Below are 21,335 nucleotides of genomic sequence, written 5' to 3'. Positions count from 1 at the left end.
AAGTAAATCAGAACCTTTCTGAAATGTACACCAATGTTTAAAGCTTAAGTGTCCAGAAATGAATAATGTTTGATGAAGAAGTAAAGCACACTTTTACAATCAAAAACCTTTATTAAGAAATGAATCATAAAGTATGACTTAAAATTTTCTCTCTTATTACCGTTTTCCTGAGGGTTTTTTCGTCGCACTATTTAAAAAAACACTTTATGATATTGACCTGATATTTGGTGTGTGAGTCTTCTTACATGACTTATGGATGAAGTATAACTTTCGTTTCGGTCCATTGATTTTTGGCAAAGTTGTGGGCCTTAGACTTAGACAAATAAATTGCCATGTCAAATTAATGACAATTACCCTATCATCCTAAAATAGCGCTAATCCCTTGTTTATCAGGGGCAATAAGACACATCTTCATTTTTGTATTGAGGGAAAGTGTAATGTGGGTCCTTTCATGAGAGAAAAATTGCAGTAGGCCCATTATTTAAAAAAAATCCAAACTTGACAGCCGGCCGGGGGGCCGGGACTTCACCCACCCAACCAACAAACAATGTGACTATCAAACCTATTTGTTGTGTATAACAAAGGTATAATATATGCTTCTATTTTCAAAAAATATTTTTTTGAAACAAAATCGGTATTAATTTGCGTCACGACAAATAGAGCACAATATGTATTGAAACATTAGTCATAAAATCACCTATACTATGCGGTAGGGTCTTTAGCGTCCAAAACTAAGGGAGACAACTATTGCACAGAGAAACAATAATGGCTAGCGGAACTGACAATCCACATTTCGATTGGCTTTACCCCGGTATTCTAACTAAGCAGCAACTAATCGATGTCCTAAATCAGGTTTGCATACAAAGCCGAAACACATCAAGTTTTGTTCGGCATTTCTATCAAAAGATCGCTTTCATATCTTAATGTCATGTATTTTCGCGGTCAATTTATATGTGATTCGTGGGTACGACCAGCGCCTTCACACTACTTTGGGGGAAGAGGTCCGCAGCCCTTAGCAGGGGGAATTTCGGCGGCGTTTCCCTTTTTGGGGGATTTTTTTACTTACTCTCTCATTATTACATTTGTACATGTTTGCACTATATTCATTGCATTTTTCATAATTTAGTATGTTTGCAAAGATTAAATTGAAATAGAATTGAGATATAATAATCATGAGACACATCTTTCTATTAAAAAAAAAACAAAAAAAACACATTTTTTATCAAGGGGGGATTTTTCCCCGAAAAAGGGGAAAAAAGTATATTTTTCAGGTTGGGGACTGTCGCCGAATTTCGGGGGCAGATTTAATAGATTGAGGGCCCTGTACTACTAAACTGCGTATATGACTCATATCCGCAGATATGACAGAAAAGTGCGGATATGAATAGAAAACAGCTTTTTAAATGTATTTTGCTTTATTTTTGTTACAGTAAACTCCACGCGTTTTCCCCAATTTCCCTCCATACTCCGCGGGGATTGACCTGGAGGGAGATTAAGAAAATCCCGCGAGACACAGCGTTTGCATGATTTTGGACTCGGCGGTTAACGATCGGCAAAACTGATAAGCCGACGCGGCAGTCCTTGGCGTTGGCAACGCGGGGGAAACTCCGCATTTTACGCGATAATGATCAATTTAATTTTGTTTGACTGCCTGATTTTCAACTAAAATTACATTTATTACAAGTACATACATGTACATGTAGTATAATAATTACAATTTAAAAAAACAACAAAGATAGATTGATCCCCACGTGGTTGTAGAAGTAGTTGTTGTTGTATAGAAAACTCGTTGATTTACGACAAACAAAACGTCGTCTTTTAAATAATACTTCCCAATTAATATAAACACAGTTTGAAACATTGTTTTTATTTTGATAATTTAATCCAAAGTTTTCATGTAAGCAGGTGATTTTCTATACTGAACATGTAAACAAATGACCAAGGACCCTAAAAATCTCGCAAATCTGTGTGAATGGACAGTTTGACGTAATCAAAGAAAAGCCGCTTCCTGTCTAAAGGCATAACTTACTCAAGTAAACACGTTCAACAAATGCATAAGGCATGGTTTTAATCGTCGGAACAAAGTAAATTCTCTGCTTGCTAATGCATTTATTTTCTCTTTGAAGTTAGGTTATTCCATTGATTGCTAAAAGAAGGTGGTAACTATTGAGTTGATAGTTGCATTTAATATTCACAGTTGTATTTTTGTTGCGTCGACATTCAAAACAATGTTTACCAGTAATTATGGACCAAATCGGCATTGTGACATTCACACATGTTAATCCCTTTTGTCAAAACACCGCAGACAGCAGTCTACACAATTGGTCAGTAGACAAGCTTTGCGTGTTTTCATAACGTCAAACACTTAAAATCCAGTTCCGCCCAGATGTCTTCTTTAATCAGTTTACAGTACAATTACTGTTAAAATAATTACTCTACTAAATACCGTAACGATAAAGATTCGGCGTGTTCGATTTGAAATTATTTTGGAGGAAATATCAACTTATTCGCAATATAATTTTGTTAAAAAATACCAAAGAAACTTTTAACCGAAATCAACAAAATTCAATGTTCTCTGCGCTACAAAGTTTGTATAAAAAAATATCAATACACGCATGCTTTGCAGGAGTATACCTTGACCTTGTACATTGCAGCATAATTTTTCGCGCGCTTTTGTCGGGAAATATACATGATGACTGTATATTGGAAGCATTTGTAAATCGTGATAACATTAAATATCGTAGTGTGTTTCGGATTACTTATTATGATTCTCATTTGGAAATTTTACGGAACATTTATTCTTGTCTTATATGTGTTATGATTTAAATATTAATTTGTCAAATGTCTTATATTCATTCATATTGTAGACGTACCTGTGAATTAAAAACATAATTTTTATACGTATTAATTTTCTATATACAATTATCTTTTTTATACATGTACTACAGTATTTAAACAGTTTATTATAACAATGTTTTTATTTTTTGGCATGCCCAGTAGCACACTGCTAACGCGGCGTTGCGCGGCGGTCACTGATAAGAACAGAAATTGTCTGCATTACCGACTAGGCTAAAGTAATACACGCCGCGGAAATTAGCGACCGCGGCGTAACGCCGAGCGTTTTATCGAGTTCACCTCGCTCTCTCAACGCTGCGTGAACACTCGCTAGCAGAAAAAAACCCGCGGAGGGAGCGCGTTTTTTGGGGAAAACGCGTGGAGTGTACTGTATATGAAAATCGTTCTGTGACAAAAATACACATCGCTCATGTGTAATGTTACGATCGAATGAAATTAAAAGCGTTTTTCATTGGCATTTTAAATTCAGTCACTCTAAATTCATGTCCGCGAATATGAAAGACCAGTCAGAACACCGCTTTTATAAAATTGCTCTATTTTGTGGCAGCCTTAACACTGATTTATCATATATTGTGAATTTTCAATTGAACAGTGGTTTGTTCATAAAAAAACTGCAAAAAAAAACGCATAAATATTGTCTATATTCGTTCATATTCGCACTTTTAGTTCATATCCGCGGATATGAGTCATATACTCAGGGAATAATCTAGAATTTACTATCTATGGGTCCCTGAACTCGCAGATTTTAGACCAATGAGTCCCAGGCCAAAATTAATGAGTCCACCTTGAAAAAGAATGGGTCCCAAATTTTGCAAGATACCAAGTAGTGAAGAAAATATGTCTAAATCACACTAGCTCAATAACTAAACTTGCATTAAACTTTTAATTATCTCAAAAACTTGTTGAAACCAAAAAAACAAATTCAGAGTTATCACTATCTTGTTTGCCTTCACATAGCAGGCTTTTTCCGCCCTATGCCACGGGTCCGAAATTCGGCCCCATTCCCAATGCAAATCTGGTTGTTTTTTTCCCAATTGAAAAAAAAAATTCCCAATTCCCCAACAAAAAATTTTTTTTTTTTTTTTTTCCTTTAAATATATAAGTTAACCTAATCCGGTGTAGAAAATAGAAAAAAGTATTGCATAATTAAATTATCTGTTGCCTTGAATTTGTTTTAAAAACTGTAAAATATGTTAATGATTATTTAAGACTTTCCTTATTTTCCTCAAAATCCGGCGCTTCGCGCGATTTTTTACAACTCAAAAAAGGCCAGGCCTTTTCCCCAAATTCAGATTAAAAAACCTGCACTTATCACACATGTTCATTATATTTTGTAAAATTTTAATAATAAGTTATCAAAATAGTCGTTATTTACCAGTTAACGGCTTCTTAGAAATATAAGAAACACTATTTACATGCGAAAATTTTTCCCAATTGAGCCAATTTGCGATTATTTTTTTTCCCAAAATTGGGGTTTTCACGACGCGAAATTCCCAAAATTCCAGTGTGGCGTTTTCCCATAATGGAGCGGAAAAAACTTGCATAGTCTTTAACATTATCTGTTACATGAATGTAACCTGTTACAACATTTCAACTTGATTCAAATTGATGATAATATTATTGTTAACATCCGAATTGCGAGCTTGATAATATTATTGTTTACGTCTGAATTGCGAGCCGTTTACCTACCGTTATTAAAGTTTAGATTTGTTTGTTTTGGATTTAGCTTCAGCACCTTATTTCGGAGGCATTTTTTCTGTATTATTTATGACTAAGTTACACAAAGTTAAAGCAGGTTTTCATCCGGGGACTCAAGAAAATATCATAACACATTCTATTTAAAAGGTCGTTTCTAATTGGTTCGTATTATACAGCAGCAGCTCACATAGAGCCAATCAAAAGACTTGTTGGAGTCTTCAAGCCTCATTCGGTTAAACTCAGCGTTCATTGCTACACTCTTGACTCGTACACAAGATGGTTCGTACTTATCGCGCATGCGTTAACGGATACAGTTCAGAAATGCGTCCGAGTGGAAGCACATATTTTTTCAAACGATGCGTCTTTTTCGATATTTGTGCGTCCAAGACGCGGGACGCACATGTAGATTATTACCTGTATACTCATTTTAGACGGACTGGTGATTCGTTATTACTGATCAACCTTAAAAATAAAATTGTATGTTGGGCCATCCTTAAAAAATTGTTTGTTTGGCATAACCCGACCCAGGTAAATTTGGGTGGGTAGGTAGGTAGGGATTTTATTTATTTTTTGTATTTTTTTATCTGACATTGAACTCCGACATATTCCAAACTGAAAGGTAATTATCGAATAAAGCTTCAAGTCTTCTGCCTCATGAAAGGAAATTGGTAAAGATTTTTCTGCACCGTCCGTTTCACCGCACGTGTATTCGTAAGTCTATTTTTTGTATAAAGAACATCGAAAAAAAAATATAATCAACGAAAAATACTTTATCCGAAAATGAGAGTCCGAAAAATTGTACACATTTTGCACATGAAATAAAATGTGCATATCGTTTGACTACAGAAAATGAAGTAACCTAGCAAATACGTAATTTATATTCTATTTGGTTGACATTTTACTTTACAATAGAATAGTTTGTAAGTAAAAAACAACAAAGTAATTTTAACATTTTAATTAATTTCAATCAAGAACAGAAAGGTGTAACATCTTTGACATGTAACTAATTATTTAATTATCATCGTTTAATTCAGATCAATTGACGGTAGAAAGTTGTAAAGTGATCAGCTTAATAATAATTTATTGAGTGTTACGCTTCTTTTCATTTGCTTATTTTTTATACGACTTTTGCCATCAGCCGTTATATTGCAGGCAGACGACAATATCAACTGTGTATTCCATTATCTGCGCATGAATGACCCAAAATTACCCGATAGCGAATTCAATGTTGATTGGCCAGCTACCATATGCGCTTCAAAACGTTCATGGAAACAAAGAGAAAAATAATTTACAAAAAACAATCCAGATTAAAATGGCGGATGTTTTCAATGAAATTTAACGAGATTTTAGCATATTTGCAAATTATATTTTTCTTGAGCCAAATTCACTATATTTTCGCAAATGGCGAACGACAGCGCAAGCCCTGTAATACTAGTAGTGAGCATTTATTCAAATAATAACACGTTCGCAATGCTCGCGCTGTCATTCGCCATTTGGGCCATTTGTGAAAATATTGAGCATTAGGCTCAAGAAAAATCAAAATTGCGAAAATCTAGTGAAATTTGGTTAAAAACATCCGCCATTTTAATCCGGACTGGTTTTCTACATTTGTCTCTTTGTTTCAATGAAAGTGTTCGCAATTCGAACAGTTAACAAAACCCAGTCTGTACCCGATTAGACATCGCTTGACCTTATTGGTATTGAAGTGCACATGGTAACTGGCCAATCAACATTGAGCTCGTTTACACATGACATGACGTTGTCGAATGAACATGAGAACGGGTGGAGCTATCGGATAATATTGGGTCATTCATGCGCAGATGTTGTATAATTTGAATACACATTTAATATCACAGTCTGCCTTCAAAATAGCGGCCGGTCGTATAAAGAGATAAACAAATGAAACAAAAACGTGACAATACCCGTCAATAAATATTTCTAAGCTGACCACTTTTTATCGAATATTTACCTATCTGGATTAAAGAGTGATAATTAAAGAATTAGTTATATGGTGATAATATTACACATCTCTGCCGATTGCCGAATTCAATTGAACGGTGATGATTAACTTATTTGTTTTTTTACTCCCAAACTATCCTGAACGACAGCAGCGTATTTCAATTAAAGGGATACGAGAAAAACAGGAGCATTTTAATTTTTGTATTTAATCGCATATGTCAAATAAATATGCGATTCAAATAAATAGCGGTACGCGTTTTGTTCATTGCTATTCTTGATATCATTGAAAGAGCATTCAATTAAATGACGCAAATAACCGGAAAGGATAAAAAGAGGAAAGGAAAAATGTAGCGGAAAGAATTTTTGGCGAGCAAAAAATTTTTGTTTGGGAAAGTGACAAAAATAAATTCAGTCAGGCCTATTTTAGTGGGTCGGTTGGGTTAGGCCAAACAAAAGAATTTTTAAGGATGGCCTTGCATAGACTTGTCACTTCATTTTTCATTTGATTACTATACCCCAGTACTATAACTGACTATAAAGTACAGAGTTTGTGAAAATGTGAATGGCAGCAGAGTCAAACTGGTTACTAGTTTAACCAAAAGTGTGAGCATATGGTAAAACACACAATGGAATAATTGACATTGACAACATGGACAAGTCACCCTTTATGCTGTTTTAAATATTCATACATTATGTGTTGTAAGCACCGATTAAATATCATTATTTTTATAGCAATAAGAAATGCAGCAGTGCCAGATATGTAATTATTTATCGTCCATATACTATATTTGCAAGCAAATCCCATGTTTAAAAAAGCTAAGCAATCACAGTCCTTCCACCTGTACAATCAAAAAGGAAATAAAAGTTGTTAAAGCTTTATAGAATTTATTTTTCAACCACCAAACTTACGCTCGATTGGTCATTGTCGGCCTGGGTACTACTTACATGTACCCTGGGTACTCTTAAGTACACTTATATGTATTCGGGTACGGTAAATATACTCAAGCATACCTGGGAATTTTAACTCTAAATAGGTTGTTGTTGGCTATTTTTTTTAATAAATTATGTTCACATTTATGTCAATTTTCTGTAAAATGGCCTCTATATTTTCGAAACTCATCCCTAAAAAGCATGTTGATGCAGTTTTTTTTTTAAAGAGAACTTTGTTTAAGATAAAAAATATTGTTTAACGGTAATTGGTAGCGCGTTTTACAACATCAGATTTTGGGTGGGAATATAACTCGCGTACAGTCTAATATCAACCGGGTAGGTTTAACAGTGTATGACACTAACAGAAGTCCGGTATAGTTCGAGACTCGTGGAAATGAGAATCAGACTCCTTGTTTTGGGTCAAGGTAGCCCGTTAGACTCCTTCAAAATCATCTTTGAAATATAAAAAATCCCTTTGTTTACTTATTCGTTTTGCAAAATCAGAATGTCTGCACAAAGAAAATTTTATTCGCATTTGTTTATTGTCAAATTTAAATTGTAATAATTTAATATTCACCCTCTACATACTGCAGAAGGAAGATTTTAATACCAAGTCATGACCTCACACTTCAACCACTGCTTGAGAGCTGTAAGAGTTCTTCTTAACAAGGAAGATTATAGACAGCTGGTCTATAATTGATAGTGAGAAGTGTTCAATCAAAACTAAGTGCGGGAAGCATATACATGTAGAAAACAAGAACAATACCATCATTTTGGACTATGTACTTGAATAAGTATTTTTCTTTTTTCCTATGAAAACCCTTGTCTGGTCAACAAGTTTGTTGTCAGAAGATGCATTGTGTATTCTTATTATTGTATTATATGATGAAAATACTTTGTCAATTTTATAGTGTATGTAAGCAAAAAAAAGTAATTCCATTTAAAAGTTTTAATCAAACCACTTGGAACGCAAAGGACCCCAGTCAATTAACAAAATCATTGAATAAAAACCCTGTTCACAGTGCTCTGTCATAGCTTACACATATGGCGCACCAAAGGGGTCAAAACTTTAACTGCTGCAGCAGAAAAAAATGCTCGACCAGCAAAATTCCTGCCCGAGCAGCATTTTTTTCTGCTGCAGCAGAACAATCTTGCTTGACCAGTATTTATTTTAAGAATAAGCCATTGAACCTGTCAGCAAATCAAATTTGAGCTTACAAACGGACGACATAAGCTTCCTCTACGGGAACGAAATAGACCTGACAATAACTTAAAAAACTGCAACAAACTCATACCGGTAATCTGTGTTTTAATCAATTATTATTAAATTCTCACCCTTTTTTCGTTGTTGTTCATAAAATAATAATTAAGCTTTAAAATCTATAAGTTATGTAGGAACATGCAAATTTGGTTGATAAATTGCCCCAATGTTACATGATTTATGCCTTTGTGTAATCTGGATTCTGATTGGCTGGTGCCATAATCTAAAAATAAATGCTGCTTGAGCAGGATTTTTCTGCTGCAGCAGATGTTAAAGTTTTGACCCCTTTGGTGCGCCATATACACACATGTACCTAGCAAGAGTCCATATTACATGTAGATCAAATGAGCACAACTTGCTACATGTGTAACGGTGAGCTTTTGTGATTACATTTTCCAATTGTTAATCATCGTTCCTGCATTGTCCGTTGTCAAAATGTACATTGTTAACACTTAAGAGAATATATTAATTTATTTCCAATATTCACGAAACATTGTAAGAAATCTGTCAAAATGACAATTGGGTAAATTACAAACCTGCCTTCAAAAACTAGGTCAATATGTCAAATTAAATAAAAAGTTTCTTAACTTTCCAGAAGTTACATGCTTACCCAATGCTCACAAAACTTAATCAGAGCCCATTTTCTAATGGTATCTCTGCTGATTTAAAAACTGTTCAGGTCTACTGAAAAAATCATCACACTACCCGTAATTGTTTACACAATGCTCGTTTTACGGTCCCAATGCAGTTAAGATGGGAATAACTGTGAATCAGTTGTGCGTTAATAACCCCATGTCACTAGCAATCTATAATTTCAGGGGCTTTGTTGCAGTGTGTTTGCTTTGTTATATTATGTCAAATATTATGGGGAAAAGCAATGGGCTGTTACGACCAATCCCGAGTATAAACAAGCAATCCTATATATAAATGCGTTATAGAAAAATATATGTTTTAAACTTACAATAATTAAATATAAATGGCATTTGTTAAATAATTTTGCAATCTAAAATAACAAATGACAACAACTATTTAACAGCAATCACTTTGAACTTCGATCTGAACCAAACATGAAAGAGGATTTATCAATTTTTTGGTTAACATTTGTTATAGCCCCCCAAAATACGGTACATAAAAAGTGTCATAATTTTTTGACTACATGAAGTATGATCGGACTCCTATAGTTCAAAAGAAGGGAGTCCAAAGAACTCCTTTCACAGAATAGTTAGTGTTGAACACTGTTTAAGTATATTTACCGTACCCAGGGTACATGAAAGTATACTTAAGAGTATCCGGGTACATATACACATGTTACTAGTTTCCAAGCAGACAATGACCATTCGAGCTAAACTTACCTTTGTCTTCATCAATAAGTTATTGATTTTTTAACAAGAAGTTGTTTTCTTTTCACTTATCAGAGGTACATCAAGGAACAGTCCTTAGAATCTATGTCCAAGGATGAGTTAGTAGACTTGTACACCAAATACATCATCCCTTTGCCTCAAAGGAAGTACCGGCAAAACAGAAGAGGCCAGGAAATGACAAAGAAACAGATCTTAGCAGCGAAGAAAAGAAGAATTTCAGCCCCAGGAGAGCATGATGAACCACCAGAAAAGAAGTATGTCTGATTTCAGAAATAAGTAAATAACCTTTAAATAATAATAATGTAAAACCCAGATGTCCATGATCCAATGGCTGTGCTCTAAAATGATAAAGAGTTGTATATTGGCTGCTAAACAACAATAATGTGAAAACTATATTTGATTCTAACATGATTTAAGTTAATGTAAATGTTTATATGGGCAGCTGGAATAAAAAAAAATTAACCCTTGCTTCACTCTGGTTCCTGTCATGTATTGTTAATAAATATTTTTAAATTACTGACTTTTGTAAAATCCTGATGTTAAAAACACTTGTAGCAGACAAACATGTAATTAAAGTAGGAATGCAAGAGGTTACAAAAAACATTGACTGGTTAACCGAAACACCTTTAGTAGTAAAAATGTTAAGTATAGGTTAAACATGGTGTACCGATCGGACATGTACTATATATAAACAAAAGTAAATTGAGATATCTTGCGTTGATAACATATCAGATTCTTAATAATGTATTATAACATTTATTTCAGTAATTTTGTAAATGCAGCTTTGTTTTGTATTTATTTTTCCTGCGTACACGCATATAAGTTAAAAATAATAACTACACAAGGCAAGTTTTATATAAGAAAGCAATTTATTAAACTCATTTAATTAATAAATATCAATAAACAAAGTTATATAAAAAAAATTGTGATGGAAATGTTGGTGACGTAAATAACTAATAATAACATTAAATTATGATAAAACAAATACAACATTAACTCGACAAGTTTTTAACTACAAATGCAGTTATCTTGATAATTGTTACTTATAAACACTTTATTTTCGCAAACAATCAGTGTTGGATATTGGTTAACAAATCATCAAAATAAGTTGTCCCATGTCTCAACTGATTTTTATTGCGAGTTATTGTGAGTTAGGTAAAAAAACGTCCTTGCTAATAGCCCCCACTCCCCGCAGTTCACTACAAAACAAAAGCGCCAATTATCAAAACATACCCCCTGTTTGTAACCACGAAGGTTGTGATTTATTGCTTCATTACTTTAGTTTTTTGACACTTTATTTATTACCAATCGATGGTGCGGCATGTTGTTTTAACTGGTTACTAGCGCAAGTTTGCAGTATGTCGCACGTAAAATCGCACTAACTATTCCATGAAAAAAAAAATCGGGTTAACCTTTTCTAGAAAATGTAACCGGTTAACTGGTCTTTTCAGTAGGTTAACCTCTTGCATCCTTAAATTTAAGTACGAAATAACTTTTCCAGGGCGTCAGGAGTAGGTCTTGTCAATTCCTACGGTCTTCCGAATTCTGGTGGGGACAGACTTAAGCCCCCACCATCCAGTTGTATAAACACTGAGAAAAAGACTATCAAGCTAAGCTGTGGTGCTGGTTCAACGTCTAAGTCTGTGCCAGATGTGGCTAAATCTCTTAATGTGCTTAAAATCAACAAAGGATCTGGTAGTTCTACAGCTTCAGCTTCATCAAATGCTACGGCTTCATCAAAGGCTACTAAGCGTGTATCACCTGAACATTCTGATGTAACAAAGATTAGTACTGTAGCATCTATTCACAATGGCCTGACTGAAGATAATAGCAAAATGGATACTTCGGAACATATTGTTGAGGTAAGATGCAGCTCTCAAATTTGTGTTCAAGTTTCCATTTGTTATTATTTAATTTATTTGGCACAATGATCAGAATGATCGTCAAGTTTTTCAATGAAATATACATATCTGTATCATTATTGTATACATTTAACAGAATTTAAAAACTATTCAGGATCATAATATAATCACATCAATATGATTTATATGTGATAATGATATAAGGATAATAATAATTTTTCAAACAGTTTGTTGTCAAATATCCCCAAATCAAGAATATAGATTTGAGGCAATTATATCAACAGTAAGAAGCAAAAGTGATATGATTTAATGCAGATGGTGAAGTTTGTACCTTGAATCTTACATACATTTATGATATTGTATTTATCTCAAAACAGAAAGCAGTCATTGTTTCACTGTGTAATTGTGATTGAAATGTTTAAATGTATATGCTGGATTCTAAATGCTTCAGACATACTGACTTGATTGTTAACATAATATCTTCTAGTGATTACAGTACTCATAACATTTTAGTAATTCAATTATTTACCAACACTAGTACACTACTTTGATGTTAGAGCTGCTATATCACACCTGTTCAAAAAAAATGTGGAAAAAATTTATTTCAATAGCTCAGTGTAAAATGATAATAACAAGAGTTCCGCTGTCGGAGACATATGCCCCCCAAACAGGGCTTTGAACTAGTGACCCCAATTTCAATAGGGGTCATCTACTTTCCAAGGCCAATTGGCATGTGAAGTATCAAGCCATTCGGTCAATTCTTTGATGAATTATTGATCGGAAACAATTTTCACACTTATTGTGACAGTGACCTTGACCTTTGACCTAGTGACCCAAATTTTGATAGGGGTCATCTACTTCCAAGGCCAATGTGCATGGGAAGTATCAAGCCAATCGGTCGATTCATTGACGAGTTATTGATTAGAAACACTTTTCCCACTTATTGTGCAAGTGATTATGACCTAGTGACCCCAATTTCAATAGGGGTCATCTGCTGTCTAAGGCCAACTCACATGAGAAGTATCAAGCCAATCGGTGAATCAGTTGACGAGTAATTGATCAGAAACGATTTGACACTTAGTCTATAACAGTGACCTTGACCTTTGACCTAGTGACCCCCATTTCAATAGGGGTCATCTACTGTCCAAGGCCAATGCACATGGGAACTATCAAGCCAATCGGTGAATCAGTTTACGAGTTATTGATCAGAAACTTTTTTACTCTTAATGTGTAACAGTGACCTTGACCTTTGACCTATTGACCCCAATTTCAATAGGGGTAATCTACTGTACTATTGTAAATTTGAAATGATCAGAAATATGTAAGTAAAATTGATTAGTTAGTTTCTCCCATCATCGCCATGAGGTATTTTCACACCAGCCAAAGCGTTGTCATTTGTTGAAAAGCTTTATGAAGTTTTTGAAAATCGACATGAATGTAATTGGGAAAGGACTAAAGCAGGGGGTTTAGAACTTTTCATAATATGTCAACAATTATATTATATTTCTGGCAGTTCTTTTTACTAGTAAACTATATCTTGTTTTCATGAATTTGAAACAATCTTTTTCATTTTTATGCTCCCCCAATATTTTTTGGGGGAGCATCTAGTCACCGCTTCGTCTGTCCGTGCATGTGTCCGTCCGTCCGTGCACAATTTTTGTCCGGGCTATTTCTCAGCAATTAATGACCGGAATTCAATTAAACTATATGGGAAGCTTCACTACCAAGAGGAGATGTGCATATTCTCAGCCGGTTCTGGTCAGATGATTTTTCACAGAGTTATGGCCCTTTGAAATTTTCCATTAACTGTACATATAGTGCAATTCTTGTCCAGGCTATTTCTAAGCTACTAATGACCGGAATTCAATGAAACTTTATGGGAAGCTTCACTACCAAGAGGACATGTGCATATTATCAGCGGATTCTAGTCAGATGATTTTTTCACAGAGTTATGACCCTTTGAAATTTTCCATTAACTGGACATATAGTGCAATTCTTGTCCGGGCTATTTCTCAGCAACTAATGCCTTTGAAATTTTCCATTAACTGGACATATAGTGCAATTCTTGTCCGGGCTATTTCTCAGCAACTAATGACCAAGAGATGTGCATATTATCAGCCGGTTCTGGTCAGATGATTTTTCACATACTTATGGCCCTTTGAAATTTTCCATTGTACATATAGTGCAAGTCTTGTCCGAGCTATTTCTCAGCATTTTATTACGGGAATTCAATGAAACTTTATGGGAAGCTTCACTACCAACAGGAGATGTGCATATTATCAGCAGGTTCTGGTCGGATGATTTTTCACAGAGTTATGACCCTTTGAAAATTTCCATTAATTACATACATATAGTGCATTTCTTGTCCGGGCTATTTCTCAGCAACTAATGACCGGAATTCAATGAAACTTTATGGGAAGCTTTACTACCATAAGGAGATGTGCATATTATCAGCCAGTTTTGGTCGGATGATTTTTCACAGAGTTATGGCCCTTTGAAATTTTCCATTAACTGTACATATAGTGCAATTCTTTTCCGGGCTATTTCTCAGCAACTAATGACTGGAATTCAATGAAACTTTATGGAAAGCTTCACTACCAAGAGGAGATGTGCAAACATTGTATTATCAGCCGGTTTTCGTCGGATGATTTTTCACAGAGTTATAGCCCTTTGAAATTTTCAATTGTACATGTACATATACATGTAGTGCAATTCTTGTCTGAGCTATTTCTCAGCAACTTATTACGGAAATTCAATGAAACTTTATGGGAAGCTTCACTACCAACAGATGTGCATAATATCAGCCGGTTATGGTTGGATGATTTTTCACAGAGTTATGGCCCTTTGAAATTTTCTATAAACTGTACATATAGTGCATTCTTGTCCAGGCTATTTCTCCACAGCTACTGACTGGAATACAATTATGCTTTATGGGAAGCTTAACTACCTTGAGGAAATGGGCATGTTATTAGTGGGTTCTGGTTAGATGATTTATTTAGAGAATTATGGCCCTTTTAAATTTTTAAGTTGCTAAACCATCCATCGTATTATTTTGTCCAAAGTTATGCCCCTCAAGATGTTTCCTTTTATCTGAATATATAGTGCAATATTGTGACAATAAAAACTTTGGGGAGCATCACCCATCTCCGACGGTTCCTTGTTAATATTTTTCCAATCTTTGATCTAGCAGCTATTAAGTGTCCAGACAGTTACATAATTGACAATATTCTTAAGAATGTAAATAAGACACTCTGTGATCAGTCTCTTAATAGACTAAAAATTGCCTGGAAGCTTTATTAAGAGCCTTTCATGCCATAGATCATTGGAAGAGTAATTCCAGCATTTAAAAAGAAATGGCCTTTAGCTTGAATTATGTTTGAAACATTTAACAGGTTTCTTTTTGTTTCTTTAATATGGAAGATATCCTCTGATTTTTAATATTGGTAAAAACCTTTCAATTTTACTTCTTTCAGGAAGAAACACCACAGAAAAAGATCAAAAAGATTTCCTGGCCTTGAGATGAGGAAATGCAATACTTTCAAGATTAAAAAGGAGTGTACTTGTCATTAAAAACGAGTTCTTGGGGATTTATGTCCAGAAATTCTCCCTTTCATTGACTGTTGAAGACTTTTAAATGAGCTTAACATTTTTGTGTAATCAATTATGACTGAAATGAAGTCTCGATCTTTTGGAAGTAAAACCAAAGCTGTAAGTCGTGGAATTACAAAAGGACGTAGTGATACTTTATGTTGGTTGGAAGGACAAATACGAGGTCTTAGTCACTGTCAATACAGTACCCTGGTCTTGAAACACATAAACTGTTGGTAACTTATCAATTCATGTGTTAATAAAGCATCTTAATTGTGTATTTTTTAAAGCATCTTAATACATGTAGTGTATTTTTTACAAGAAACATGGCAATCTATGAAACCAGGTTTTCAACTTTCAAGATAATAAGTAAAATATTTAAATAATCCAAAAGTTGGTCTGCATTTTAGCTCTGTACTCACACAATGTTAGCTCAATACCTTCATTTAAACGCAAATTAACTCTCTGCTGGTAAAAATGTATCTGCACATAAAACCGAGGTTTTAAAATACTGACATTTAAATTGATAATTTGATGAAACAGAGCTGCACAATTTAAACAATGAAACTACCTAATGGTATAGGAAACCAATTAAGTGAGCAGATCTTAAAATGTTATAAATCAACCACATACAGACATTAATAGCTGATTTGCAGTTTGAAATATTGATCTCCTAAATGAAGATTACTACAGAGCTCCAGATAAGGATTTGTGAAATTAGTAACGGTACTGCCACTGGCAGAAAGAAAAGGAGTAACGCTTAAACTCAATTAGTACCTGTACTACCATATCCAAAAATACAGGTAGTACTGTACTACCCGTGTTCTTGGATATTGAAGGGCGTATAACTGACTTTACAGAAACATTTGCAGCAATTATAATAAATATATGTAGCTTCTTAAACAGTTACTGTATTAGGTTTTCCATTCTGAATTATGATGCAAATACAACTACACATTACAACTAATGACTAATACTATTTCTTCATTTTTCTTGACAAGAAAGCACAAGCCAACTAGTAAGCTAAGTAAATGAACACTTATTTCACTGTCTCATTCGTTTCTCATCATGTTTTCTAACGTTTTAAGCCACCGATGCAATCAAATCGTTTAATATCGGGGCGACAATGTCTTTTTCTGGGTTTACATATTTAATGTCAGGATGGTTAGACGACACCGTATGTAGCCATTATATGACAACAAAGTGTTGTTTTGAACCGCTTTCGGTTAAGCCGGCATTCCATTGCGCGCAGACATATTGTTTTTGACAGATTTACAAGTTACAGAAAATCACATGACAGAATAGACAAAAATATATGAACCCAGTCTACAACTTTTCGGTAATTTAAATTAACGAAAAGCGTTGTTAGGTTAGAGACCAATAAAATAAATCACGCCGTGCTGACGCAGACGTATCGGTACGGCCAGATTGTTTTCGTAAATGCGTAAAATGAATATTAATGCCGTTATTGTACGTCCAGTTTATAAAAATAAATGCGTAAATCTTCATGAAAAAGGCTTATTTACGGCTTTACGGCCCTTATCTGGAGCTCTGTTACTAATTGTAATTTAATTGTAGTCAGTGAATTACTGAAACAAAAAAATCTTTGTTCATGTAGTGGTCACATAAATTAAAATTTGAATTATGAATTAATGGATAAGTGGTAGAGACCTGTTTTCATTGTTTTAGCTTATTTACTGGAAACCATTTTTCAATGTGATTAACTGTGACTTTCCCTGACTGGCCCCAAATGCTGTCCAAACCTTGGTTTTCATGTAAGCTACATGTAGGTGCACACACATTTTCAATGCAATATCTCCATCAAAACTCAAGTTATTGAACTGAAACTTTTCCTTTTTTATACTCACCATATATATATATGGGGAGCATATAGTTGCCAGTTTGTCCTTCCACACTTCCGTACGGAAAAAAAGTTACAGTTTCTCAAAGCACCTTCAATACTTTACCGATCTCTTTCCTATTTGGCATGTAGATACCTTGCATGGACATCTACCTTTTGATGACGTTTGAGGTCACTGGGGTCAAGGTCACAAAGGCTAATAATAAATTTTTCCGTCACACTTTTGTTACAGTTTCTTATAGCACCTTGAATACCTTACCGATCTCTTTCATAGTTGGCATGTAGGTACCTTGCATGAACCTCTACCTTTTGATGACGTTTGAAGTCACTGGGGTCAACGTCACCAAGGCTAATAATAGACTTTTGTTACAGTTTCTTATAGCACCTTCAATACTTAACCGATCTCTTTCATATTTGGCATGTAGATACCTTGCATGGGCCTCTACCTTTAGATTACGTTTGAGGTCACTGGGGTCAAGGTAACCAAGGCTAATAATAGATTTTTCGGTCACACTTTTGTTACAGTTTCTCATAGCACCTTCAATACTTTACCGATCTTTTTCATATTTGGCATGTAGGTACCTTGCATGGACCTCTACCTTTTGATGACGTTGAGGTCACTGGGGTCAAGGTCACCAAGGCTAATAATAGATTTTTCCGTCACACTTTTGTTACAGTTTCTCATACCACCTTCAATACTTTACAGATCTCTTTCATATTTGGCATGTAGGTGCCTTGCTAGAACTCGTACCTTTTGATGAGGTTTGAGGTCACTGGGGTCAAGGTCACCGAGGCTAATAATAGATTTTCGTGTGTCAAGGTCACACTTTTGTTACAGTTTCTCATAGCGCCTTCAATAATTTACTGCTCTCTTACATATTTGGCATGTACCTTGCATGGACCTCTACCTTTTGATGAGGTTTGAGGTCACTGGGGTCAAGGTCACCAAGGCTAATAATAGATTTTCTCAAAGTCACACTTTGGTTACAGTTTCTCATAGCGCCTTCAATATTTGACCGATCTCTTATATATTTGGCATGTAGGCACCTTGCATGGACCTCTACCTTTTGATGAGGTTTGAGGTCACTGGGGTCAAGGTCACTGAGGCTAATATTAGATTTTCTTAAGGTCTCACTTTTTTCCACACAATTAACCCATATATTGACAAAGCATCATTGGGGAGCATTCATCAGTTTTACGGATATCCTTGTTTAGTAAGTGCCCTTGAAAGGCCCCGATTACAAACCCTAGCTAGGTGTTCAGCCATTATTTATAAATCCCAAGTTTCATTTAGATCGGTCTATGCAACCAAAAAGTAATGGACCTGAAACTATCTGTTTGACGCCCACCGCCTGTCAATCATACCCCTTACAAATTGTAAACATGCTATGGTTTGATGTCAGTAACACTTTCTCTAATTTAATAAGAAGTACATGTAGGGAATGTACACGTTCGGCAAGTCACACTGTTAAGTATCGGTGTATTACATTAGACACGAGTTATTTGTGGCCCACATAACTTGCCACAAATGTTCACAGATTCCAAGATTAGCAAGAGTTCCGCTGTCGGGGACATATGCACCCCCCCCCCAAACAGGGCTTTGAACTAGTGACCCCAATTTCAATAGGGGTCATCTACTGTCCAAGGCCTATGTACATGTGAAGTATCAAGCCAATCGGTCAATTCGTTGAAGAGTTATTGATCGGAAACAATTTTCAGACTTATTTTGACAGTGACTTTGACCTAGTGACCCCAATATCAATAGGGGTCATCTACTGTCCAAGTGCAATGCACATGTGAAGTATCAAGCCATTCGGTGAATTCATTGGCGAGTTACTGATCAGAAACAAACTGGTCTACTGACAAACAGACCGGCATCCAGCAAAAATATATACCCCCTCTTGTTCGAAGGGGGGCATAATTAGTAGCCCAGTGAAGCTTTTCTTTGTTGTCATATTCAACTAAGTTAGGGGAAACAGATCTATGCGGTAGTTGGAATCAGTATGGACTTAATCATTACATGCTATGTAATATTGTATTGTTATTTATACATGCTTAAGTATTGTTGCAAGCACAGTATACACAGCAGCGATGTTTATTTTTTACTGCATACATGTACTGTATTACAATTCATAAGCATCTTTGAATTTGCATCAATAACCCATTTATAATATATTAACAAACAAGAAACCGTCGGAGACGGGTGATGCTCCCCAAAGGTTTTTTTTGTCACAATATTGCACTATATATTCAGATAAAAGGAAACGTCTTGAGGGGCATAACTTTGGACAAAATAGTACGATGGATGGTTTAGCAACTTAAAAATTTCAAAGGGACATAACTCTCTAAATGAATCATCTAACCAGAACTCACAAATAACATGTGCATCTCCTCAAGGTAGTTAAGCTTCCAATAAAGTTTCATTGAATTCCAGTCATTAGTTGCTGAGAAATAGCCCGGACAAGAATTGCACTATATGTACAGTTGATGGAAAATTACAAAGGGCCATAACTCTGTGAAAAATCATCCGACCAGAACCCGCTGATAATATGCACATCTCCTCTTGGTAGTGAAGCTTCCCATAAAGTTTCATTGAATTCCTGTCATTAGTTGCTGAGAAATAGCCCAGACAAAAATTGTGCACAGACAGACGGACACACAGACAGACGAAGCGGGGACTATATGCTCCCCCCAAAATTTTTTTTGGGGGAGCATAAAAAGAAGTGTTTAGTTATTTGAAATTAACTGTCATTTAATGTTCTATGTTTATCCTCATTAACAGTGTTCCGAAACATTTTGATTGATGGAAAACAACAACGTCCATTTTTTACTGTTAATGCACTTAACATGATTTACATACAAATCAATTAAGTGGGTGCTAATTAAATTGTTTTTAATGCAGGATTATAGCCTTTAACATCAGAGTAATTTACTAGACATATGTAGCTGAATTTGGCACATCTTCACAAGTATGGTACTTATAATAGTGCTTAAATTTCAGAATTGCATGTCAAATTTTATGTCCCCCAGGCATATTGTTTTTACCCTGTCTGTTGGTTTTTTGGTTTGCATCAAACTTTAACATTTGTCACAACTTTTGCAATATTTAAGATAGCAACTTGATATTTGGCATGCATGTGTATCTCATGGAGCTGCACATTTTGAGTGGTGAAATGTCAAGGTCATCCTTCAAGGTCAAAGATATGGGGGGACATAGTGTTTCACAAACACATCTTGTTTTAATTTGTATTGCAACATTGACAATGTTGTGTACATGTATGTTTGCATTTTTAACTGATAAAAGGTTTTGAGCTTACTGGTTCAGCTAAAAAAGCAATAATTTCTGAACTGACGATCCTCAAAATTTTATGAAAAACCTTCCATTTTAAAAAGAACATTTGTCATGTAGAAATTTAATTAACTAATTTTCTAATGTTTTGCTTAGTTTTATTTAAGCCACTGGTAATTAGCCATAGTAAAACAATGCCATGTGTGTGTTGATAAATAGTGCAGCTCTGTGCGCTCTGCTATAACAATGCTCAAATGCTATGTAGTGTATATTTAGTTTTATAGTTTAAATTATTTTATGAGCAATAAATCTGTTATGCTACATATGTCTAATGCAAGAAATTACGGCTCATTGTTTAAAAGTTGCCAGTGTTAATATACAGATTTGCACAACCGTCCAGTTGTGTGCAAGTTTTATGTCTTCAGGTAAACTAAAAATAGCATTCTGTGAATTTTTCTGTAGACAAATATTTTTAATGAAAATGTTCCACTGGAATTTTCTTCTACTATTAACAAGAATTATCTCGCTTGGACAATTGAGATTTGTTGGCTTGTTTTGAAGGAGATGCATACTCATGAAGCATACATATACATGTGGTGACTATTGCCATATGTTATCTCCACTATTGTCTGTACATTCTTGTGCAACATTATCAGCTCACTTCGTAACA

The 21,335-nt window shown here is 34.9% G+C and overlaps 1 protein-coding gene across 1 annotated transcript; it reads left to right on the top strand.

The window, feature by feature from the left end:
- The first annotated feature begins 716 nt into the window (after positions 1 to 716).
- Positions 717 to 15,793, top strand: LOC127852341 (uncharacterized). Its single transcript, XM_052386286.1, has 4 exons — positions 717 to 852; positions 10,120 to 10,319; positions 11,567 to 11,927; positions 15,401 to 15,793. The coding sequence occupies exons 1-4, from the start codon at positions 766 to 768 to the stop codon at positions 15,443 to 15,445; spliced, it is 693 nt and encodes a 230-aa protein (XP_052242246.1). The 5' UTR covers positions 717 to 765; the 3' UTR covers positions 15,446 to 15,793.
- The last annotated feature ends 5,542 nt before the right edge of the window (positions 15,794 to 21,335 follow it).

This window comes from Dreissena polymorpha, chromosome 12 (assembly GCF_020536995.1).
Source record: "Dreissena polymorpha isolate Duluth1 chromosome 12, UMN_Dpol_1.0, whole genome shotgun sequence".
Lineage (NCBI taxonomy): Eukaryota > Metazoa > Mollusca > Bivalvia > Myida > Dreissenidae > Dreissena > Dreissena polymorpha.
Note: the sequence above shows the minus strand (reverse complement) of the source record. Positions and strands in the feature narration are given on the sequence as shown.

What these genes read in the sequence shown, in the direction of transcription:
- LOC127852341 (XM_052386286.1), top strand. Translation starts at nt 766, where the DNA reads ATGGCTAGCGGAACTGACAATCCACATTTCGATTGGCTTTACCCCGGT. An exon ending in GATGAACCACCAGAAAAGAA is followed by an intron (nt 10,320 to 11,566) that starts GTATGTCTGATT and finishes TAACTTTTCCAG; the next exon opens with GGCGTCAGGAGTAGGTCTTG. An exon ending in CTTCGGAACATATTGTTGAG is followed by an intron (nt 11,928 to 15,400) that starts GTAAGATGCAGC and finishes TACTTCTTTCAG; the next exon opens with GAAGAAACACCACAGAAAAA.